Source organism: Hemicordylus capensis, chromosome 4 (genome assembly GCF_027244095.1).
Source record: "Hemicordylus capensis ecotype Gifberg chromosome 4, rHemCap1.1.pri, whole genome shotgun sequence".
Taxonomy (NCBI): domain Eukaryota; kingdom Metazoa; phylum Chordata; class Lepidosauria; order Squamata; family Cordylidae; genus Hemicordylus; species Hemicordylus capensis.
The window spans coordinates 21,931,439-21,957,054 of NC_069660.1; the positions used below are offsets into that span (position 1 = coordinate 21,931,439).

The 25,616-nt window shown below is 46.8% G+C and overlaps 1 protein-coding gene across 5 annotated transcripts in view; it reads right to left on the reverse strand.

Moving 5' to 3' along the window:
* Window positions 1-239: 239 nt before the first annotated feature.
* Window positions 240-25,616, reverse strand: part of RAE1 (ribonucleic acid export 1) — a 37,528-nt gene continuing 12,151 nt past the window's right edge. For 3 of the 5 annotated variants that reach the window (XM_053250817.1, XM_053250819.1, XM_053250818.1), the window contains exons 9-14: window positions 15,748-15,854; window positions 15,557-15,632; window positions 13,330-13,524; window positions 11,145-11,230; window positions 8,548-8,579; window positions 240-3,886 (exon numbers count right to left, since the gene is read on the reverse strand). In XM_053250817.1, coding sequence (XP_053106792.1) covers window positions 8,576-8,579; window positions 11,145-11,230; window positions 13,330-13,524; window positions 15,557-15,632; window positions 15,748-15,854 — 468 coding nt within the window. In that variant the 3' untranslated portion in view covers window positions 240-3,886; window positions 8,548-8,575. Of the gene's footprint in view, window positions 3,887-8,547; window positions 8,580-9,601; window positions 11,231-13,329; window positions 13,525-15,556; window positions 15,633-15,747; window positions 15,855-25,616 lie in introns of those variants that run through there. The other 2 variants (XM_053250821.1, XM_053250820.1) reach the window with 2 other exon arrangements.

Consider the following 25,616-nt stretch of genomic DNA (forward strand, 5'->3'; position numbering starts at 1 on the left):
TAAAGATAAGGGCTCTGGTTTTTGCTTGAGAGGTGGCTCTTGGTTTCCTAAAGCCTTGATAAAGCCCTGTTCTGACTGCTGTGAAGAAAGCTAATTAGTTGATTTGTCTTTTCCTACGGAAACATTTGAAATGCATGTCTTCTGTTGTTTTTATGTATTGCATCCTGTATTTCCATTATGGCCGGTGGCTGACATGGACATAGAACTGAACAGATAAAGTCAAAAAAGGCACAGAAATCTTTTTCTTTTTTTTTAAGTTTCATTTCTTTTATTTTATTAGCACATGGCAGTATATACAAAACACTCCAAAGGCCTCTGCCAAACGGTTTCAAATCATACACAGATGCAAATGCTGCCATCTTCTGGTCTGAATAAAGATTTGCAACAACGGAATGATGGTAAACTACTTTAAAATAGGCATGGGCCAGGAGCATTCCTAGGTATTGTAGAAGATCCAGGGCCTGGCCCACAGCTCTCTTTTGACAAACTCAATAATGCTGTCCCCTGCTAATAATTACATACATATTTTTAAAGTCTCTAATATTATAATCCAGCAGCTAGGATGTTAGAAGCACCAGAGAGCTAGGTGAGGCTAGGAGCTCTCTCCCAGGCTCTGAGCAGGTACCTCCGCTGATGTACTCCTTTCTGGAAGAGGCCATGGAGGAAGGAGGTGGTTGATGAGATTCAGAGCTCTGAGCAATTCACTGAGAGGTTGTGCCCCATGGCCACCTCCTAATGACATCCCTGGATGGGCACACATTTGGCTTACAGGATCTACATTTTAAAAACAACAAACACCCCATAATCCTGAGGCCTACCAGCTGGAGACAAATGCAAAATGGTTGCCAAAGGAGTGGAGCCAATTGCTTGCTCTACCTATGAGCCATATACTAAAATAATCTGCATATGCAAGTAAAAGTTTACTAAACAGGGTCTGCCCAGTTCACAACTGGATGGGAGACTACATGTGAGCACCAGATGATAGTCCCCTTAGAGGATGGGGCCATTCTGTGAAGACTATCTGCATGCTTGCATGCAGAGAGTTCCAAGTTCCCTCCGTGGCATCTCCAAGGTAGGGCTGAGAGAAACTCCTGCCTGCAACCTTGGAGAAGCTGCTGCCAGTCTGTGTGGACAGTACTGAGCTAGATGGACCAATGGTCTGACCTGGTATAAGGCAGCTTCCTATGTTCCTAAATCTATATTTTGGTTGTTACAGATTAAGAATTTTAACAGTCTATTTTTTAAAAATCTTGTTGCTATTGTTAAACAATTGGGAGAAGAAACCCTTGCTGATATGCTGCAAACCATCCAGAAATTCACTTCTCAAATTTGATAAATAATTAAATAAATAAATTTACTAGGTGATCCTTGATCTACCTTCTGTGCACCTCTGCCTGGAAAGAACTCAGGAAATTCATGTGCTCTGCATCAGTCAGAATGGCTTTTTACCCAATGGATGGACAGTTGTGTGTATTTTGTGAAGCCTTTTATGGTGCAGTGAGAACTGAGGATTCTTAATAAGCCAAAAAGGAGAGCAAGTTACTGGGACAGTTGAAACATAATTTTTTAGCAAGTTCTGCTGGAACGTTTAAAGTCAAGGAATGTATTCAGGGCAAACTTACTCTTGTGTCACTTATCTTTTAAAGCCAGTGGCTGACATTGTACCTAAGAAAGCATGCGTGCAAGGAAGCTGTGTGGGGAGATGCGAGACCCATGCACAACTCCCCCAGACCAGCTCTGCACATGCAGTTGCTGGAAAAACTTCCCACCTCTGCCCATGCTCCAGAAGTGTTCTGCAAGGGTGGAGGCATCATTCAGAGACAGAAAGATCTGTCACATGACCTCGCTGGGGGGGGGGAGAGCTGTGGGGAAGGCAGGAGCTCATCTGCCTTCCCCAGCAGATGAGCAACCACCATCCTGCCCTTGCTGCATCACACACCCACACAAGCAGTGATGCGGAGGAGGGAGATGCTGGGAGTGGGAGGTCCACCACCCCGACCAACACCGGGTTCAATAGTGAGGCTTGGCACAGGGGCAGTGCCAGGAGCGACTTCACTCCTGCTGTTGGTTCTTCACACACGCAGCCTAACCCTGGCTCAGCTGCCCTAGCTTGGCTCCACGTGTGAATACCCTTATGTTATGTGTCTTATAGAGCTTTTCTTGAGTGCAATAAAGAGCTGGGGAATTTTACCTACTGGCGCAACCAGATGTGCAGAGGGCTGAGTGCAGGCCCCTGTGGTGTCTCCACACCTCCTTTTACTTACACACACACACACACACACACACACACACACACACACACACACACACACACACACAGTTAGGTGGCATGCCAACCACTATTCTTGACAGTTGACTACTGCTATGCATTTTTAGGTTTCAGACTGCCTTAAGCAGGTTGCTGTTTTTTAAGGGGAACATTTTAATATGCCAAGTCACTGGTATATTATATATACACACCAAGGGTCCATCTAGCTCAGCACTGTCTATACAGACTGGCAGCAGCTCTCCAAGGTTTCAGACAGGAGCCTTTCCCAGCTCACCTGGGGATGCCAGGGAGTGAACCTGAGCGCTTCTGCCTGCGAAACAGATGCTCTACCACTGAGTTACAGCCACATTGCCCGAGGAGAATATTTTACAGTGCTTACATGTAGTTATCCATCCAGTTGCAGACAAGGTGGATCCTGCTTAGCCAAGGGGACAATTCATGCTTGCTGCCACAAGATGAGCTGTCCTGCTTATAATAAACACAAACATGATCATAACAAACATACATTCCAAGGCAGTGCTTCTAGATGTTCATACAAGGCAGAGCTGCCGTTTGCAAAAGCGTTAACTCTCCTTTCCTTGCATGATAAGAGAATGAGAGGTGGGAATGTGCAAGCCCACAGCTCCCTTAGGCTCATTCATGTCATGCTAACTCATGGTCTAGTATTGTCTGAACCAGGACTACTCTTTACCTTGGCTTTGTTTATGCCCAGTACCCACTGGAAAAAGCCTGGGTGTGCTTTGTCACCTTTGCAGGATACTTATGGTGAAGGGAGAAAAAAAGCAGAGATCGTAAAGTAGGGCAACAGTACCCAATCATTCTAATTTCAGGGAACCTTTTGAATATGGGCTTGGCTATCAAAGGATTCCAGCACATCTGCCTTGGAACCTTTTCACATTGCAGAGAACTCTGCACACCACACACCCCATTTTTAATTCCTGCAGGGTGCTGTTGAGCCTTAGCATTGCCACACATGGGAGGGGGAAAAATACAACCTAGATCTCACTTGCATCTGCATGTTGCGTGGGAAGATCAGTAGCAATGACCACGCTGCTTTTTTTTTTTTTTAAAGAATGTACTCTGCCATTTCTGATTTCACTGAGGAAACCTTCATAGTGTATCTGCATACCACAGCAGAGCCAATTTAAAATCACCGAACTAGGGCAACTGTTTGGGTCTTAGCTAGATAGATTTGAAGGGGATGTTACTTTCATGGATTCACACATGTCCTTTGGTTGTGAGGCTTTGGGATGAGTTATAGCACAAATTCTCTGCTTTTCATATTGAACATTTTAAGCTGCAGTTGGTCTTCTGGCTGTCAGTGTTAAACAATTCAGCTCAAAAGCTTCGGTTGGAGTAGAGTGTCAGTGCTGCCTAACATGTGCCTGTAATCATATTTATGGAGACAGAAGGCCACCATGGAAGGAAGCTTTAAGGAAAGGTGGAGTTCACACCCCACAAGACTCATAAATAATGAGGGGGGGGGGAGGTCAGCAGTAGATATGAGCACTTCTTTTGTGGTACTGTAAGAAGACACAAGTAAGAGGCCCACCAGGCAGACATGGTTAGATAACTTCCTGGTAGAGACACCTTCCCCAGCCGAAGTTCTTATGGCACCTTCAAAACAAAAAGGAACAAGAGGACTTGTAAAGGGGTGGCCTCTAAGATAATCCCCAGCTGAGCACGGTTTAGGTAATCAAAGAATTAAACCTGAAGAACTTATCAGCCAACCTGGCATGAGAAAACACCCATTATTCAACAAGAGTTGAAGACCAATTAACAAAACATAGCCAGATGAAATTAAACACTCTCTCTTTTAAAACTACAGTATTTGCTCTTTGGGCTTTACACATACATCTGAAGACGTGTAAACGTATATCTGGTTTCAATTATCGCGGGGGTGAATTTTGGCCATTTGCGGTTCTTGTGTGTGCATTTCACTCTTTTAGGGGCATTCTGTCTTGGAGGCACTGTGGAGCCATGTTGGGGCATGTTTGTGTCAGGTTTTTGTTGTTTGGGGGGCCATTACTAGAAGAGCTGTAGTGTCCAAGAGTACACTTGTGCTGTACTCTTTTATTTCCACCCCACCCCCTGGGCTTTTTCTTTTTTTAAAAATGTATTGAACATTTTCTCCATAGTCACAAGGCTTCAGTTATAACGGTTTTGGCATTCATAGTGGTAGTGCAGAACGTAACCCCCACAATAACAAAGGGCCTCCTGTATGTACATCCTGCTTTTTTCCAGATAAGCAGGACGTAGATCATCAATTTAGGGTAATTTTGCAATTCCTAGGAGGGACTGTATGCGGTCACATCTGTATGTTGTTACATGGGGCCATTTCCCTACCACCCCCTAGAGCAGGTTTCTAAACAACTGGTATGGTCATAGGGACCACATGTAGGAACTTGTTTTAAACACATGGAATGCGTATGTAACAGGAGGCAAGAAAATACCGTGAGGGTGCCATCAGACAAGGATCAATTTCTACCAAATATGCCTTTGCCTAAAGGAGACTGTACACTCTTATTTTATAGAGTTGAAACAACTGCAGATATCCTAAATATACAGTGCTAGTGCTTCAGGCAGTGAGTATTTTGTCAGTTCTATAAAAGAAATGTGTCCTACAGATTTGATTTTGCAGAGAATTGCTTACAGCAGTGGTTTTCCGTGCCATGTTTGAGGAAACTCTGACGTTCCTTAGATACTTCAGGGGGTTCCTTAATGAGAAGCTGCACAATAGAAGGCAAGTTTCCTCAAAAGACAGCTTCGTTACAGGGTCCAGAAATGGGACTGCACATACACCTCCTTGGGCACCCCAACAGAGATGCCTTGACTGACTTGACCAGAGTTTGAGAGAGAAATGTCCAGGAAGTTAACAGTGTTTACTACTAGAGCTGAGAGTAGCCTAGGGAGTCAGGTAAAGGAAGGAAGCATAGCTAGCACATCCTATCCCCATAGGAGTCTGCAAACTGGACTTCCCGTATAGTCACTCCTAAGCATTCCTGAGATTTTCCAAACCAGGCATCTACAGCCCGTCTTTTTCAGCACATACCTACATACCTCACCTGGTATGTCCCTCTTACTGGATCTACCTAAGCAGAAAATCCCCAAAGCCAACGTAAGACTTCCAAGATAACCCAGTTTTTCTGCCTAGTCTCCTTTGAACCCATTGTTCCATCAAAGATCACTCCTGGTAATCTTTAATCTGGAAGGGCACTAATTTAGTGTCTTTTTACACTATAAAACTGATCAACAAAAGCAGACTCATGTAAGACAAAATCGGCAAATGGAATATTCACCACGACGACAAGTGGCTTTTCTAGAGTGGACTATTCTCTCATGGAAATGTAAACCATGGTCAAGAAGAGGCTCCATCAGGCTTTTATTGCTCAAGTTGGAGTGAATTTACCGAGACACCCTTTCTGATTCAGGTGACTCTAGTCACACTATCCTGTCTGGTCCCCGACTGCTGTATCCCCTGAAACAGTCATTCATTCTCGCATCAGTGGCCCCTTGGTGACACAAGTTACACAACTGAGCACACACTAAGGAATACATTCAAGAACTCCAGGGCTGAAAGAGTGGAATGTATGAAAGCTACTTTTTAATATGAAGGTATTCTAGAGGTATATGAAGGAAGAGTCCAATGAATTATGCAAAGAAGAAAAAGCTATAGCTACAAGCCAAATGTCAAGTATTGTGTACGGTGCTTCAGCCAGTAACCAACCATTGCCAGTCACTGTAGGCAACACTTGGGCACTCCAGCTGAATGACAACTCCCATAATCCCCAACCACAATAAATTGCCTACCCCGGCTGTAAACAACAGTGAGTTAGATGGACCAAAGAGAAGCTTCATATAAATAACATTTTCAACATTTTAAGTTGAATTTGATTTTTAAAGCTTCAACTATAGTAGAATTACCTTTTTTTTAAAAAGCAGTCTGAAGTGCTTTATGAACTTAATGAAAACCTGATAAAAAGCAAAGGACACACTGAACTGTTTCTGAAAGCTGAATCCATAATTCAGCATTGAACACATTCATTCTTTGCAGAGGATGTAGTTCTTAATCGTTAGATACAAGAGACTTATGCTTTTTGCGATCAGGCAACATCAATATGGTACAGATAATTTACTGTATTTCTTGTTATGGGCTTGATATGGCAAGGAAATAACTTATGGGCAAGGAAATAACTGCAGGCTCCAGTTGACACCGCCCTGTATCTCACCAGAATCATGCACTTGTAGCCCCATTTATGCCCTTTATCTACACATTCTCAAATTTTGAATATAGAACTTTCCATCTCTGTAAAAACACACATCTCCACTTTGCTTCTGGAAAAATCTGTGTACATATTCTGCTCACTATTCTTGTATGTGTAAACAAGTCTATATTTTGCCAAAATTGAGGAGTTTGCGAGCACACACAATTAACTAGTTTCTAGCCTAATGCAAAAGCTGGTCTTGTGGTAGCAAGCATGACTTGTCCCCCTAGCTAAGCAGGGTCTGCCCTGGTTGCATCAGAATGGGAGACCACATGTGAACACTTTAAGATATTCCCCTCAGGGGATGGAGCCACCGCTCTGGGAAGAGCAGAAGGTTTCAAGTTCCCTCCCTGGCTCCTCCAAGATAGGGCTAAAAGAGATTCCTGCCTGCAACCTTGGAAAAGCTGCTGCCAGACTGTGTAGACAATACTGAGCTAGATAGACCAATGGTCTTACTCAGTATATGGCAGCTTCCTAGGTTCCTAACTCAAAACATGTGATAAGCAAAAGAGTACATTTCTATAGTACTGCACTGTGTACAATTTTATAAATAAAAATTCTGTATGTTCAAGAAGCAACATCTAGTGAAGATATACCAAGGTGGTACAAGTGCTCTGTTTAGCTGAAAATTAACATTTTAAAAAATGATTACTATCACATTCAAGGAAATCTTGTGCAAATGAGAACTTGATCTAAATCCATCTTTTTCCTGGCAATTTAAAATTGGAATGAGTTGACTTAACTCAATCCACCTTAATGTTATACACCCTCCTCAAACTATGAGCTTTGAGTAAGAGTTCCTCAGTGTCCCTTTCACCTCCCCTTCACATATTTATCTTCACAAAATGGTGTTAATTAATTGCACAAAGGTCTTGTGGCCACGTATACCTTTGACCCTCTAGCTCTCTCAAATCACTCTGCTCTTTCTCCCTTGTTGCCCCTTATGCCTGATCATCTGCATATCACTCTCCTCTCAGTTTATTCAAATGTCCTGCAAAGGCCTTGCCACAATCCCCTGGTCCCCAATACCTAACTGCCGCCAAACTCAAGTATGTGTACATGAAATTATCATCTTATCCTTTCTCCACTCCAATCTTCCTCTGTGAACTCTCTGAGCAGGGACCTCATCTATTGAGAAGCGCTATTATAATGACAATATAAATCAGTTCAATTCCGGACTGACATATGAACACAGAAATTTTAAAGTTAACTCCCACAACTGGGCAGTTCAGCTACAGATAAGCAGAACACATAGAATTCTAGGCAAGTGTACTTTTAATTACTAAGGAAAAGATCACGTAATGCTTAAATAGCAACCTGCTACCTTTTCTAAAGTCTTGTTACATCCAGGTTTATCACTTCAACTCCATAACAGGTTCTTATACTACACACAGCTTGCTCTCAAAGGTGTTCACAAATGAGGTGGTGGTAAAAGTAGGGTTAACATCTGGTTCAAGTTCCATCTTTGCTACAGGCTTGGAGAGGGATCTCAAAAGTTACTTCCTCAGTCACACAGCTGGAATGCAGGTATACTAAGGGACAGTAAAGTCCTGTTGTGTGGCTACTAGGGGAAAAGAAAGCAGCCACCACACCAAATGCGTCCAAGTCCCTAATGATACAATCCTATGCAGACTTTCCTGGGAGTAGGATGAAAACAATAGGATTTCCGAGTAAACATGCATAGGATTGTATTGCACATGCTAAGTTGCGCTTAAAAGTGCAGAAGACAAACATATTGGCAAGTTTCCTTGCAAGTTTCAACTCAGACCATTGAGCTAAGACCAGTTTGTTCTTGAGCCTTCACTGGCACATTTGAAATATACATACCACAATGTGTTGCTTGGAGGTTTCACTCTGCATCATATGCAAATGCAACACCACTCACTAAAGGGCGAGGGGAGAGTATGTACTTTGTGTTCCACTACACAGATAAGCAGGCAGTAGTTCTAGCAAAGCCAGGGAATTTGCTCTGCATGGGGCACACGCACACACAGGCACACACACCGTTGTTACCTGCCAGTCTTATTGACATCCACAGGATTTAACTGCAAAAATGAGAAATGCTTTTATCATCACCAGAGAACAAATGCAAGTCTGCAGTATTCTATTTAGAGTACAGCAACATATCGAAATTTTAGAAGGCCTAACATGGAGAAGCGAACAGATACTGGTAATACAGCTAAGCATTCCAGATTTAGGAATGAGAGCTAACAGCAGCAAAAAGGAGAGCCATGCTTTAAAGGAATGGATTGAGCTGATTAGAGAGCCACTTGCTTGCCTTGTTAAATAAGGAGTCTGATGTCATCTTGTTTATAGAGTACCATACATGCAAGGTTGCCTTCCAAGTGTTGGTGGTGTATGCAGGTCTTCCATGGTAAACCTAGGTATGTAGGGGCAATAGGGACACCACACTAAATGGCTTGCATGACAGACAACTGATTTATAGAAGTTGTGGGGCATGCAAGAAGCACTTCTCTGCGCAGAATTCCATGTGATCTGGCATTTTGTTTGAGGAGTTCTCTTACCAGTTCACAAGTCCCTTCATGTGCAACATCTGCACATTAGTGACCTACAGCCCCGAAGGAAGCAGTAAATGAGTGTGCAGGGGCCAGTGCAAAGGTTAAGAACTCTTGAAAGCACGGCTGCACAACTATGGCCCTCCTGGTGTTGTTGGACTACAGCTACCATCATCCCCAGTCACAGTGGCCAAGCATCAGCTTAACATCTGTAGGAGGGCCAAAGTGGTGCAGCTCTGCTTTAAAGAGAACATCAGACCGCCTGGATAACTGCATTTTACACACCCTGGGGCTCTCGGGAATAGGCCTTTTAATCAAGAATATCTAAACTCAGTTTTTGTTGAATTCCACTCCATGATCTCAAGACATCTCCATACCAGTTGAAGGGAACACCCCTAGTGTGCATTCTTGATCACGTGCTGGCATTCAGTGTGGTGACTTAACTAAGATAGCAAGAGTGCACAATTTTAGGACTACTTGTGCTGGGTTATAATAGTTCACTGGCTTCCATTCCACCTCCAACTAAGCACACTGACTTTCGTGCAAAAGCATTCAGTTTGAGACTGCTTTATTCAAGTTGTACCAAGTTTTAAAACATATGGATTAGCATATATATTTCTGACAAAGGTATCTTTGTATACAAATTCTGGTTCCCCATTCTTCATGCATGCATTAAAGACAGAAATAAGCACCCACCTTTTCAAAAATAAGATCCTTTGGCATTTTGTACAACAGGTTCTCCAAGGAGAACAGGCCTGGAGTAGATGAACATTCTAAAAGCCTCAACACCATTTCTATCTGGTTGTACTACAGGTCTGCCCATCCCACGCTGTCTAGACAATGAAACTGGTGCAGTGGTCTTAGAAGAAGTGGTCCTTTTTCTGGGTGGACAACTGAAAAACTGATGCAACTACAGCACTTCAGGGGCACAAACTGAGTTAGAGCAGGCCATATCATGACCATATGGCACATTCATATTAAATGCTCCTTCCAGCTGCACCACTGGCCCTTCCTCTGACTTGCTATTGCAGGCACACACACGTCCTGCTCACACATGAGCTCATGAAGAATGACCTGTAAGAATAGCAGAGTTCACAGAAGCAGAGACACTGAGGGCCAAACTAAACCTGTCATGGGAGATCCACAAATAAGCTCACCCACTTTTTCGAAATCTAAAGAGCAGCCATGTTTGTGTAGCTGTTCAGATTGGATTGTGGTAAAGGGGGGAAGCCCTCCTTACACTATCTCCCACTTCCCCCAAGTTGATATTTGTCCTGCAAGGCAAAATATAACAGCTAACAAGTTCACAGAACTCTTGCATCTTGTCTAGCTTGGCCCCAAGTCCCTGAACCTGTAACTATCAGATTCATATCACTGTGTCCAAAGACAGAGTTTGTGAGAATGCAGCCAGTGCCTTCTAGTGGGTCACCTACTCCAATCTACATTCCTTCACACAGTGTGCAGCCCATGTCAAAGGGGAGATACTGCAAATGGCAAAATGCTTATTACCAGAATAACTAGAAGTTTATGTCTGCTTGATCTATCTTTTCTTGAGCAGAAAGTTGTAAGTAAAAAAGGAAATCATTAGTATATATTGCTTTCCTCTAGGTAGCCAGCAATTTTTTATTACATTTAGTGTGAAAACACAAGTCTACAATCACATCTAGCCCCTTCAGGTTATTTTTTCCATCCTTGTTAGTCTTAGTTCTCCATCCAGTAAGAAACCGGGGTGGGTGGGGGGGACCTGTTTGCCCAGAACTGCTGTAACACACAAATTTTCCCTGTAGTACTCAATGTATTTTTTCATACTGGCAAGTTACTTAGGACGCAACAAGTGTTTCTTGGTCCAGTGCAGGAATTGTGTGTCTTTTAAGAAAACTGGCAGGTCTTCATGCACGTGTCAAATGTTCCTGTACTGCATGGAACACAACTGTTCAAAGGATAGTTTTCCAGCCAGTAACAACGTGCTTTGGTATTAGTCACAGAGTCCCCTGCTGGGGGTTACCAATCCAAAACAGACAACTGGAAAGAGACCAAAAGGAGGGCATGTAGCAGGGAAGCAGTTCTAAAAAGGATGGTCTGAATTATACTCACTACTTCTTATTTCTGGGTTTTAACTCTTCCGCAGCATTGCGCAGAAAGATATAGTTTTTCTTTTGTGGGTTATAGAACTCATGCCCCTGCAAAAGGAGAGACAATACAATACATTACCGAGAGGCAGACTGAACTTAAGCCAACACTTTTCTGAAGTTAATGAGTAACAGAATTTCCATTATATTCAATGTTATAATTAACAGACATAATTAAAGACTGTTCCACTAATACAATAGAAACTTGTATGGCTTATGTCAGGGTAAACCATGTGTACACTGCTAGAAGCCTTCACATGAAAAGATTTAGGACTATAAAGGAGTCAACCAGCAGCTTATATATTACAGTGCTTGTCCAGTGCTTGTCTGTAAGGGAGAACTAATTTGGGGGCTGTCAGCCAATAAAACTACAACTGGTGCAAAGCACTGAAGTGGCTGTTTCACAATAAACTGAAGCTTCATAAGAACATATATTAAAACTAAGCATCACAGCACAAACTGAGTCAGACTAACAGAAGCAGCCCATTAAACTGAGCAAGGATTAATTTATATCTACAAAGAACATGGGGCAATCACTATTCATTGCAATCCCCCATACAGAGTTCTCCCCTTACCCAAATGTATAGCACAACCCATCCTTTGCCTGGATATCATTATGCTGTGCATTTCTCAGCCCCCCATCATTGGCTGACAGGGGGAAACACAGCGTGGTATCAGGGCATAGGGTAAGTTGCAACACATGCTATGGAGGAGAACAACTCAATTCTGGGCTGCCATTGGTGGCACCAGCCCCATGTTTTTGTAACATGTAGTTCTATCCTTAATGGCAAACTGAAAACTATTTTTTCCAGTTATCCTTTGCCAAGGGCACCTCTGTTCAACAGCTCCACCCCATACAAGTTGCTTTATTCTGATCAATTTGATCTTAAGCATGCACAACAGTTATGTGGATGTTGTACATTTCAGCTACAACTGGATAGGCAAGTCTTACTTATCTCCTCTCAGGTGGTGTAGTGATAAGTCAAGCTTGAGGGAGGATTAGGCCATTGCTGGGAGGGTAGGCTTCTCCAAATAAGGAAGAAAGCCCGGAAGAATCAAATCCCGGTGGCCTAATCCAGAGTGAGGGGCAGGGTTTACTAGACAACAGCCTATGGAGGAGTAGGGGAGGGATGTGAGAGAGTTCAGTTCTTCCTTGGAGGCCATGGAGTGAGCCTTGATCAGCAACTACTGTAAGGAAAGGGGAGTCTGACAGCTTTGGGCCGGGAATCAACTGGAGGTTCTTTACCTGGAAGTAAGTAGGAAGGATAGGGACCAGTTTAGCTAGACATGTCAGGGATTTTATCCTTGTTTAAGTGCTTGGATCTGACTGCATGGTTATTGTAGTTCCTGGGGAAAGGGTTTTACTTGAATGAAAACAACGACTGTTGGTGTCTCTCTAGTTTTCCTTATCATCCAGTTATTAATAAATCCTTGTTGTTGTTGTTACAGAGCCACTCCTAATTGGGTCCTTCCCCAGTCACACACTTCTGAAGGCTTAAGACTGCTCAAGCCTTCCTTGTAGGGAGGAGATTCCACTTTACTCTCCCAGTATATTTCCTTGGAAGGGTGAATCTGTTCATATAAAAAAAGTGGAAGGTGGCAGCCTACCTGGGACTCCTCACAGTTAGAGGAGGGCTTTTGCACCCCTCCCACTTTCTGATCATTACAGGGGTCAATGCTTGCACTGACATAGATGGGCTTCAGGCAGCTGAAAAGCACACAGGTTGAGTTAGTCCCAGCCCCATGCTGCCCCAGTGCTGATCTATTCTTTGCACAGTGCCAGGATGCAGCATCAACAATAGTAGCTATTCCTGCTGTAGCTGGGCAGCTTTTTTGGAAAGATTTTTATCACCTAGACATGGGAATTACTGGCCTCTGTGCACCTTGCAGATGTTAGCCTTTCTGTTCAAAACAGAAATTCCTCAGCAAGATCAATTGCTTCTTTAAATTTTAAAAAATCCTTTAAAATATAAAGGTTTCAAACTGCACAATATATGACACAATGGGCTTAAACTGCATTCCATACCGTGTCATAGCGCTGGACATGTTTCTCTTTTCTTACTAGATACTTTTTTCTGATGAAAGTGTTGGATTTCTCTATTGACCCTTACTGAAAGTTGTTATTTTTACATTTCAGCCAGCTAGCTTACCTTTGACCAGTCATAACTGGAAGCATATGCAAATATGTTGCCATTATGGTTGAAACTGCAAGCAGATATTGGCTGGTCCAGCTGCTCTGATGTTTTTAGCTTTGTCCGTGCATCTTTATCCCAAAAGCTGAATCTACCATCAGATCCTACGGTTGCAAGAGTACCGTGGGCAGGATGAAAGGCAATTCCATTTACCTTTAAAGTAACACAAATGTTATCGAAAACAAAGCAGTAGTTCAAGTCTTACATTGTCCCTACATATACACATTTAAAACAAGAGTTAGCATATCATTTCAGGGGATGATTGTGGTTCCATAGCAGAGCACATTATTTGCATGCAAAAAATGTTAGGTTCAATCCCTGGCATTACCAGGTAGGACTAGGAAAGCTCCCTTCTTGAAACCCTAGTGAATTATCTGCAACTAGCTGATCCAGCACAGAGCATCAGCACCCCTAGTTCTCTGTCTCTCCCCCATAACTTCATTTCGTCTCCCTCCCTTCAGCCCCAGTCTGTGCCTCCCCTCCCAGTCCACTTTCTCTCACCATCCTCCAGTGGCGCTTTCCCTCTCCGCCGTCTGCCTATCCCTGCCACTATCTGGCAGATGCTTGAAAACTCTTGCGAGAGCTGTCACACATGGGGAGAGTGTGAGCGAGATAAATAATAGATAGATAGATAAATCCCTACAACTACTCTGAAATACAAGGGTTGTATATTACAGCTAAGAGGGAACGGCTTGCCTAAGGCCACGTAGCAAGATCCTGACAGATACAATATTAAAATGGGGAAACTTCTGACTTGTGGCTCAGTCCTCTTAGCCACATGACACCAGCTCTGTTAAAATTGGGTCCAATGGTCTGACTCAAGATGTGACAAACAACCGAGCAAACATTCACGTTACAAAAAGCCCATTACCAATATCTAGTTCAGACAGATAGTTTCCAGTCTTTTCCCTGGCACCACCACCACTCACTCTCCCCTCACCTCTGCTGCCACCATTTGGGATGGGGTTGCAGCTCAGTGATACAGCATCTGCTTTGCATGCAGAAGGTCCCAGGTTCAATCCCTGATATCTCCTAGTTGGTCTGGGGAAAGCTCCTGCCTAAAACCCTGGAGAACTCCTGCCAGTCAGTGCAGACAATGCCAAGTCAGATTCCACACAAGGTAGCTTCCTATGTTCCTACTTCTCAGTGCAAAAGCAGGCCTAACTCCACTACTAGGCACACCCCAATGAAGGACAGGAGGAGTGAGGAAATTAGGAGTTCTTTTGTTCATCCTCAGCCCTCCCTCACTAAGGCCACTGACACATGTAGAGCACATGGTGTGACCACGCCTACTTTTCCAAACCTGTTCCTGCTCTCCGTTCCTCCAAACTCTCTCTGGGCCTAGTAGGCATAGTTGAAGGAATATTTTATCGCTCTTTCAACCCAGAGATTTGTTCACACACTCCCCCTTCCCTTGCCCCTACTGAATCTGGCTCCTTTTGGCAGGAATGGGGAAAATAATCAGAAACCTATTCCCTTTTCCATCTGTAGTCACTGAAGCTGCTTTTAGGCAGGAGGAGGAATTCTGTTCTCTCCATCATGGATCTGCTGGTGGTGGCAGAGGGATCCAGTTGAAGATGCAATGGGCAAGTTGTGCCCCCCCCCCACACTGCTCCTCAAGTGCAGGGCTTTTAGCCGCTCCCCCCCCCAATTCCTTTGGGGAGAGGGATTAATCTGGCCGAGCAATCTCATCATCTGGAGCAAGAAGCAGATTTTGCACTCTCAACCATACCCCGAACTGAATCTTTACTTAATACCATGTCTGAGAATCCAGTGGGATCCACTGTGAACTAAGTCATATCTATCTGCATAGCCCTGCTCTGGGTTCCATTTATTAAACATGCTAAAATATGGCAGAATGTTGGGGGGAAATGACTAAGCAAGACTTTTAGGAACTAGTTATTTATCAAGACAAAATGTCTACTTCTCTGCCTACAAGCATAGAGAAATGTCAATTTTTTCACTCAACACATTTTACTAGAATAAAAATGTCTTGGGTTGATGGGACGTGCAGAATCGTTACAGAACTCAGCCTTCTCCCCTTTAGGCACAAGCACAAGTTCTCTTTAGGGACAATATCAAAGAATAATGAGTCCAGATCTGACACCATATTTAGCTCTGTGTGTGTATGAAACTTTTTAGGTGCCTCAGAGGATACTTACAGCACAGTGTGCAGAATACTTACAGCATAGATATCCTGAGGTGCAGATGTGTTTGTGCCATTGGAACGATGACATTTGAAGGTGAAGTTATCTTTGGCACTGGGGGGAAAAAATTAAATTCTTAATTTCACATTGCAAGCAATGCAGTGACTACTCTGGCAAGTTCACATTTAAATGCAAATGAGCAGTTTGCAGCTCACTTTGGGATACTTACGGATTTGGTGGGTTAATGTAATGAATGGCTACTCTTCCTTCGATGCTTCCAAGGGCAAACCCTGTTGGTTTGTTCACTTTGTCTTTAAAAATAGCCACACAGCGATGCTAGAGTAGAGAGAAACTGCATTTTAGATTCCAGAAAACCCTAAACATTGGGCAAATTCTGTTGGCACAATATAGCATGAAAACTGCTGAATAATTCAGGCCACAAAAAGCATTAACTGATGAGACTTGTGTGTGTTGAATGCTTCTTAGGACAACCCATGGGCTAACTGGAAAGCCATCCACTGCTAGAAACTTAGTAGTCACCTTTGTTGGGCTTCATGTAATGCAAAGTACCACATTCAAGTTCAAGGGGAAGGGAAAGTCAAAACAGATTTTTCCTTAGTTGAAAAGGTTTTTCTCACTGAAAGTTTAACATTTAATAGTGTGTATCACTCAGGAAGTTCAGGTGAAAATGAATCGTTGGCATTTACCTGAAAGGTTATTCTCCTCAGAAGTATGGCTTGTATCCTCAGGAAGCAGGGGTTGTCATGAGCCTCCTGCTCCAGACAAGGCCAATCAAGAGCTTTGTCACGTGTCAGGAGGGAGGGGAATTCCCTCGGTCTCCAGTCTATAGCCAGCTCTGAAATGCTTCAAAAAGATAAGCCAAGAATTAGTCAAGATAGGCAAGGGAAGGTGATACTCCCAAGAAATATGGAGTAATATCCCTGAGTTCCAGCTTGGAAGTGCCCCCCGGCACCTATATGTATAGTGGACGGTGCAACAGATAGGCAGAGTGGAAGGGCCAGACGAGCTAGAGGGTGGGGACGGATACAAGCCATACTTCTGAGGAGAATGACCTTTCAGGTAAGTGCCAATGATTCATTCTCCCTCAGAAGAGGCTTGTATCTGCAGGAAGCATGGGACCTGCCATAGCCACTGAGGAGAGTGGGCGGGAGTCAGGAAGTCTGGACCTCAGGTAGGTACCACCCATTGCAGGACGCGCCGACCAAAGGATGCATTGGTGGAGGCCCAATTGTGTATCGTATAGTGTCTCATGAAGCTAGACAACGAGGCCCAGGAGGCTGCGCAACAGATATCGACCAGAGGCATCAAGGTGGAGAGAGCGGCCGAGGAGGCTGCGCTCCTGGTTGAGTGGGCTGTGATGACCTCAGGAGGGGAAACACTGGCCACGGTGTAAGCCAGTTCGATGCACTGGCGGATCCAGCAGGCAAGGGAGGACATGGACACTTTCTTGCCCAAGGAGCAGTCTCCGAAGGAGACGAAGAAAGACTCAGAAGCCCAGAAGGGCTTGGTGCACCCGAGGTAAATCTGGACCGCCCTGCGCACATCCAGGATGTGCCATTCCTTTTCCTTTGGGGAAGAGGGACTAGGGCAGAAGGAGGGGAGCATCAACTCCTGGGCTCTATGGAAAACTGACCTGACCTTGGGGGTGTAGGAAGGATCCGTATGCTACAGAACATAGTCGGGATAAACTAGGCACAGCTCCTTCTGAATGGAGAGGGCCGCCAAATCCGAGACCCTCCTCACGGAAGTAATGGCAACTAGGAACAACATCTTAAGTGAGAGAATTCGCAGGGAAACGGACTTAAAGGGGGGCCTAGTTAGGGTCCAGAGCACCAGATTCAGGTCCCAGGTGGGGGGCTTCAGAATAGTCACGCCCTTAAGGAATCACTGAATGTGAGAGTGTGAGGCTAGGGAGGGGGCTCCCTGTACCTGAAGAACTGACGAAACAGCAGAGACCTGTCGATGAAGGGTGTTGGGCCGAAGGCCCTTATCCAAGCCACTCTGTAGGAATTCCAGCACCTGTGCCACTGAGGCCACGAGGGACCTGCACCACTGCAAGAAGGCCTTCCAGGTGGATTGGTAGACTCTGACCATGGAAGGGCGCCTTGAGGCCAGGATAATAGCCGGGACCGCAGCGGAGTACAAGTGGGCCCCTAGGGAGTCCCGCTCAACCTCCAGGTGAAGAGGTTGAGCCACTCCGGCTCAGGATGAAAGACCAAACCCTGGTTGAGAAGCCTGCTGTGACACCCCAGGGGCAGAGGGGGTTCTCTGGACAACTCCACTAGGTCCAAAAACCAGGGCCTGTGGGGCCAGCATGGAGCTACTAGTATCACCTCTGCCCACAGCTCGCAGATTCACTGAACCATCTGTGGGATTACGGAGAATGGCAGGAAGGCGTACCCCGGGCCGGGGGGCCGGGGTGACATCAGGGCATCCGCCCCCTCGGCTCCTGGAGTCCAGTATCTGAACAGGAACCGGGGCAGCTTAGCGTTTCCTGGGCTGGTCTTTTACTGGGTGGCCAAACCTTTCCACTATCAGCTGGAATGCCGAGGGGTCCAGCGACCACTCCGCCGGGTCTAGCTGAGACCAGCTGAGCCAATCCACCACGGTGTTTGAGGCGCCACTTATGTGGTCGGCCTCCAGCAAGAGAAGATGCTTCTCCACCCAGGAGAGAAGTGCCGATGCCTCCCGCATCAGGGACCGGGACCTCATCCCCCCGTCTGTTGACATGTGCCTTGGCGGTGGAGCTGTTGGTCTACAGCAGCACATGCTGGTTCCAAATCGTGGGGAGGGACTCCTGGAAGGCGTACTGAATCGCCCTCGGCTCCAGCCAGTTGATGGAGTTCCCCTATTCGGAACTGGACCAGAGCCCCTGCGCCACCAGGCACCAGCAGTGACCCCCACCAACCCCGGAGATTGGCGTCCGTGAACACTTGGATGCGACTCACTGGGAGGAAGGTGAGGCCCTTTTCGATGGCCAGCCAGCGACCGTCGGGTTCAGGGGAAGAGGTTGACCTTTGTTCTGGACCTCTAGAGGATCTGGTCCTGAGGAGGCAGCAAGGCCCACTGCAAGGGGCGGGAGTGAAAGGAACAATGCCTATGGTGGATATCATCAGCCCCTGAAGCTGACTCAAGGACATCAGGTCTGGTCTGGGACACGCCATAGTGGACCGGCAGGCGGACACCAACTTGTTCCTACGTTCCAGGGGAAGGGAAACGGTGCACTTGATTGTGTTTATGGAGGCCCCCAGATGGACGATTTTCATCCTGGGTAGAAGGCAACTCTTCTGACGGTTAATCATGAAGCTGTGTGCCTCCAGGACAGAGAGGGTTGTCTGGACATCCTCCTGTCCCCCCTTGAATGAAGGAGAGCAACGGGTAGCGGAAGTGGACCTGCTGGTAAGCAAGTGAAGGAAGCACCTGTCCTGGGGGTGAATGGGGACATGGAGGCATGCTTTCTTGAGATCCACTGCAGCCAGAAAATCACCCTCTTGGAGGGCCATGACTATGGAGCGAAGGGTTCCCCAGGGGAAAAAGTTCAAATGCCTGGATGCTGAGCAGGTGTTGAATGGCCTGCAGCATCAATTGGTGTTTTTCTGGCTTGTGTGACTGGGGAGATGGGAGGAAGCGGTCCGGGGGCTGAGCCACTAGTTCTAGGGAGTACTCCTGGGTGACCGTCTGCAGGACCCACGCATCCAAGTACATGGTGGACCAAGTGTGGGAGAAGGCCTGTTGCTGAGCGCCCACGGCAGAGGAAGAATAGTCATTGTGTGGTGGTGCGCGTGGGGCCGGACTTGAAGTTGGAGCCAAAGTGCTGTTGCCTCTGGGAGGCATGCTCATGAAAGGACTGCTGTAGTCTGGGGCACAAAGGTCTGTCCTGCCTAGCCTGGCATGGATGGAAGCTTGACTTGAAGCCCTTGGGGGTGGAGGAGTTGGAGGGAAAGGACCTACGTTCCTGTCTCTGTGGTGCAGAGGGCATGGCCTTCTTTTTGTCCTTGGTTTCAACCAGAACAGGCTCCAGTATCTCCCCGAACAGCTTGCTGCCTTTGAAGGCATAGTTGGCTAGGTTGCTTCTGGACTTCTGGTCAACCCTCCAATTCTTGAGCCACAGGAGTCTGTGCACTGTTACCTCAAAGGCTAGAACCGTAGCAGACAGCTGGGCTGCATCCAGGGATGAGTCTGCCATGAAGGCAGCGGCCTTCCCCAACTTGTTGAGCCCTTGGCGGAGGGCAAGTAGCTCAGGGGAAACCAGTGGCATCGACTCCTTGACCCGCACTATTGCTGCCCTGGCAAACACGGAATTGGCCATTGAGGCGCGCATGGAGAGGGCAGTCGCCTCGTGGGACTTGTGCAGTGCAACATCACACTTCATCTGTGTTCTTTAAGGAGTCCTCCCCATCCCTGGGTAGAACGGCCCCTGTGACCAGGGCCGCCACTTCGGTATCCACAGGCGGTACTTTAAGCTTATCCATAACCGCCCTGCTGGAAGTGTAAAACTGCCTAATAGCATGGGGAGGCCCCTTGCTCTCTGTAGGTCTGTCCCACTCAGCCTGGATACGATCCCAGAGCAGCTGAGGGCAGGGTACAGAGACCTCAGGGGCCCTAAGGGGAGTTAACACTTCAGGGTCCCCTTCAGAAGATCCGGGGGGGGGGCAGCTGAACCACTCCGTCAAGCTTAAGCGTCTTGCAGGCCTTGTGCAGCAGGATTGGAAAGTCGGCACGAGAAAATAATCGGGTGGGGGGTGCTGGGATCCAGAAGCCTCCCCCTCAGCAGCCGATAGTTCCCCGGCCTCCCTATCCAACTCCAAAGAGTCAGAGCCCTTGTCGGACCACGGTTCCAGCGGCCGCGGACATTGGGTGGGGTCTGAAGGGAAAGGGGAGTGGCAAGGGGAGAGAATTGAAGGGTCCAGGCCAGCCTCAAAGAGCTTGCCTCCCAGGGGCTGGTGCCTCCTGTGTTGGGTCCCACATTTGGAACCAAAATGGTCACCACCGCAGGCTGTGCGGGCAGGACTGGGGAAATGGCGGTGGCGGGCTGGGAAAAGAAGGCTGGGGAAATGGCGGGGATGGGGGCCCAGGGAAACTTACCCAGTTCCTTGGAGACCACGCGGTGAAGCAGGCCGGGATCTCGTCCTCCCCTTCCTCTGGTGATGCGGCCTGGACCTCAGCGGCACAGAAGTGCTTGGCAGGCAGAACTGATGCAGTATCAATAGATTCTGCCTGTGCCTGGAAGCCCAGTGTGTCCCCTTGCGGCAAGGCCACTGCAGCAGCCGTCTCCTGCACCGAACCTCCCCCAGCTGAGGCTGTACCGACTGGTAAGGTTGCAGGGGGCTTACTACGGGTAGTTCCCACGTGCTTGTCCTTCTTTTCCACCCTCTTTGCTTTGGCAACCCTGGTGGACCAAGTTCTAGGTGCGGGAGAAGTCACCGCTACCCACTCGGCCTGGCACTCAGCATGTGTCACCGAATCCTCTGAGAGAGAGAGAGAGAGAGAGAGAGAGAGAGAGAGAGAGAGAGAGAGCGAGCACTCTCTTGCTGTGTGAGGCCATTTGAGAGAGGTGCACTCATGCTGCAGCGGAGGGAAGAAAGGCTGGATCCAAAAAACTCCTTTTCCTTTCTTTCTTCTTCCTTTTTGTTCTCTTTCTTTTTAAAATTAAGGATTAAATAAGGATGGGTGCCTGCCTCCCCTGTACCCCCTAGCTAGCTCAAAAAACGCAGGAGGGCCAGTGGGGAAAGGGAGCAAGAAAGGAGCAGTTAAAAAAGGTGCCTGCTTGGAGGAAGACAGGGCAAAGAACTGGAGACCGAGGGGATTGCCCCTCCCTCCTGACACGTGACAAAGCTCTTGATTGGCCCTGTCTGGAGCAGGAGGCTTGTGACAACCCATGCTTCCTGCGCATATAAGCCTCTTCTGAGGGAGAACACTAATACAACATATGTATTCTATAGTAACATGTTCACAGTTGGAATACAGAAGCCAGTGATCAAAATGCAATTAAGTTAATAGTTAGGACATCTGGTTTAAAACCAGGTTTGTAATTAACTGTTTACTCACAGTGAGCAAGAACTGGCTCTAGGCAAAGAACACTTCTGCCAACCTCTACCACTCTCTCCAGCACACACTTTGTTTGCCCAGTTTAAGACCAGGAGAGAGAACACAGTGACAAATAATTACCATAGTACAGTGCCAGATTTCCATGCCTGGGGAAAATAAAAATCCTATGAAATAGCAGGACACACTGAAGGATGGAGAGAGGAAGAGAGATGCACAGGGACAAAAGTAATGCAATTGAGGGAGGAGCAGACAGACACAAGAAACTGCCAGGAAGTGTTCTGCTTTCTATTAGCTGATCACTTCTGAAATACAGTGCCCCATTAATGAAATATTTCAAGGAGTTATGGCTATAGAAGGATCTGTCTATTTTATAGTTTAAGGCACAGCAAAGCACAAAGGATACCATGCCAGTCACTGTGGGGGGAAATTAACCAACCTTGCATTCCCTTGACTCTTTAATCTTTATCCTAATACCATAATTGAAATTCTTTGCTACTGAATTATGTACAAACTAGTATTTTTAAGCCCGTTATGATAACGGGCGCTAGCTTTCTATCCCGTCTTTTCTCTCTCTCTCTCTCTCTCTTTCTGTCTCTTTTTTTCCCCCTTGTCCCCTCTCTCTTTTTGTTTTTTGTTTTGTTGTTGTTGTCTCTGTTTTTGTTCTTCCTTATTTTGCTTATACTTTTTTTGGGGGTGTGTGTGGATGAATAACGGCCAAAATGGCCCATGAGAAGGTGGCCGCCCCCGCCTATCGCCCTCCCGCGCACCCAGCTGCCGGAGCCCACCTTACCCGCTCCAGCCCGAAGGAGAAGAGAGGAACTCGGGAACAGAGTTACCCTCTGTGTTAAGCTGCTGCCCATACTGTCGCAATGGATGCAATAGGCATCCTTTGCGTCCATAGCGGCAGTTTGAGCAGTGACTTAGCACAGAGAGGAGCTCTGCTCGTGAGCTCCTCTCTTTTCCCTCGGGCTGGAGCGGGTAAGGTGGTCTTCGGCAGCTGGGTGGGCGGGAGGGCGATAGGCGGGGGCGGCAACCTTGTCATGGGCCATTTTGGCCCTTAATCTTTTTTGGGGGGGAGCGGGGAAGGTGATTTTGGGCAGCTGGGAGGGCGGGTGAGCAGGCGGGGGCAACGGCTGTGAGCAGGCGGGGGCCTCGTTGGCGGCTTCGCCGCCACCTCGCCCAGCTTCCCTGTCCCCCGTCTCGGTCTTCCCACGCCGCCATTGCCCTCGCCTTTTTCAGGGCGGCCGCTTCTGGTTGCCTCGGCCTCCTCTCGCCGTGCCGCAGCTCATGGCCGAGGCGGCGGCTCTGCCGCCGCCTCGGCCACTTTCCCCCGCCGCCACACACCGGCTAATGGCTGCCCGTGGCTGTGGGACACTGGTGTCTGAGGTCCTGTGTCCCTTGGGCTCTTCTGGGCCTGCGCTTCGCGCAGGCCCAGAACAGCCCAGGGAGGCAGGGACGCAGATCCCCAACGTTCCAAAGCCACGGCCACTCACTTAGCCTTTTATTATATAGGATTAAGTTCCCATGAGAAATACATATTCAAACCTTCAGATACTTTTTGAATGTAGTTATTTCTCAAGAGTAAATTTCAGCCTGCATGTAGCAAAAAGATGAAGATGAGAATCAAGAGAATTTTGAAAGTACTTTGCATGACCTGAATAACTTCTGACCAGTTTCTAACCTCCCCTTCTGGGCAAGGTGTTGAAGAACGTGGTGGTGTCTCAGCTGCAGGCTGCCCTGGATGAATCTGATAACTCAGATCCTTTCCAGTCTGGTTTCTGACCTGGATATGGGGCGGAAACTGCCTTGATTGCCCTGGTGGATGACCTACGCTGGGAGATAAGTCAGAGGGAGTGCGACTCTGTTGATTCTCCTGGACTTCTCAGCCGCTTTCAGTACTATCGACCATGGCATCCTTCTGGGACATCTCTCTGGGTTTGGATTTGGGGGCACAGTCATACAGTGGCTCTGCTCTTACCTTGCGGGTCGTACTAAGAAGGTGGCGCTGGGGGATGCCTGCTCCGCCCCTTGGCCTATGGGGTGCCACAGAGATCTATTATGTCCCCCATGTTATTTAACATCTACACGAAACCTCTGGGAGAGGTCATCCGCAGGTGTGGGCTGCAGTGCCATCAATATGCTGATGACAGCCAGCTCTACCTACCTTTTAAGTCAGACACCAGGGAGGCAGTGGACGCTCTGAACCGGGGTTTGGAGGCTGTTTTTGACTGTGTGGGGGCAAAAAGGCTGAAACTTAATCCAGATAAGATGGAAGTGCTTGGGGTTGATAAAACTGATTATCTGAGTAGTGAGGTAAATCTGGTGTCACACTGCCTCTGAAAGACAAAGTCCGCAGCTTGGGGGTGCTTCTGGACCCAACACTGTTTTGGAATCACAGGTGGCAGCAGTGTGCAGAAGTGCCTTTTACCAACTACAGCTGGTACGCCAGCTGCAACCCTACTTGGAGAAGTCGGACCTGACCTGTCACTCGTACTTTGGTAACATCCAGATTGGACTACTGCAATGTGCTCTATGTGGGGCTGCCCTTGAAGACAGTCCGGAAGCTTCAGCTGGTTCAGAATGCTGCCACAAGGATGCTCATGTGTGCAAGTCGCTTCATGGGTATCACACCTATCCTGCGGCAGCTTCACTAGTTATCAGTCTGCTTCTGGGCTATATTCAAGGTGCTGGTCTTGACCTTTAAAGCTCTACATGGCTTGGGGCTAGGGTACCTGTCAGACCACATTCACCAATGTGAACCTGCCAGGGCCTTCCATTCATCATCTCAGGCCCTGCTCATGGCCCCGCCACTAACAGATCCGGTTGGCGGGGACTAGAGACAGGGCCTTTTCGGTTGTGGCCCCTCGGCTTTGGAACACCCTCCCTGAAGAGCTTTGCCATACTCCCTCCCTCAGTGTTTTTAAAAACTAAACACACATCTTTTTAAAGAGGCTTTTTAATGTTTCACCAGCTGCTTATATCTGGAAAGTTCTTTATTTTTTATAATTCTTAGCTTTTAGCCTTTTAAAGAATTTAATTTGAAATGTAAAGAGCTAATTCTGATTGTGGTTTTAGCTTGGATTTTTAACTTGTTTAATTTGGTTAATTTTATTAGTCTGGTTTTATATTGTAACTATTTTATAAATAGTGAGCCCGGCCATCTAGTTCAGCATTCTGTTTCACACAGTGACTCACCAGATGCTGCTGCAAGCCCAAGGCAGGAGTTGCGGGCATGCCCTCTCTCCTGCCATAATTCCCCTGCAACTAGTATTCAGAGGCATCCCACCTCTGAGGCTGGAGGTGGCCCACAGCCCTCAGACTAGTAGCTGTTGATAGACATCTCCTCCATGAAGTTATCTAAGCCCCTCTTAAAACCATCCAGGTTGTTGGCTGTCACCATATCTTGTAACAAGTTTATTTTATTTCATTACATTTATATTCCGCTCTTCCTCCAAGGAGCCCAGAGTGGTGTACATAATTAGGTTTCTCCTCACAACAACCCTGTGAAGTAGGTTAGGCTGAAAGAGAAGTGACTGGCCCAGAGTCACCCAGCTAGTTTCATGGCTGAATGGGGATTTGAACTCGGGTCTCCTCGGTCAAGGTCCAGCACTAACCACTACACCACTTGGGCTTATGCACTGTATGAAAATGTACTTCTGTTTGTTCGTCCCAAGATTCTTGGCAATCAGTTTCATGGGATGACCCCTTGTTCTAGTATGATGGGAGAGAAATTTCTCTCTATCCACTTTCTCCACTCCATGCATGATTTTGTAGACCTCTATTTTGTCTGCCCACAGTTGCCTTTTTTCTAAATTAAAGAGCCCCACTGTTGTAGCCTTGCCTCATAAGGAAGGTGTTCTAGGTCCCTGATCATATTGGTTGCCCACTTCTGCACCTTTTCCAGTTCTACAATGTCCTTCTTTAGATGTGGTGACCAGAATTGTATACAGTACTCCAGGTGTGGCCACACCATCGTTTTGTATAAGGGCATTTTAATATTTTTCCAGGCAAAATACAAAGTGCTGGTTA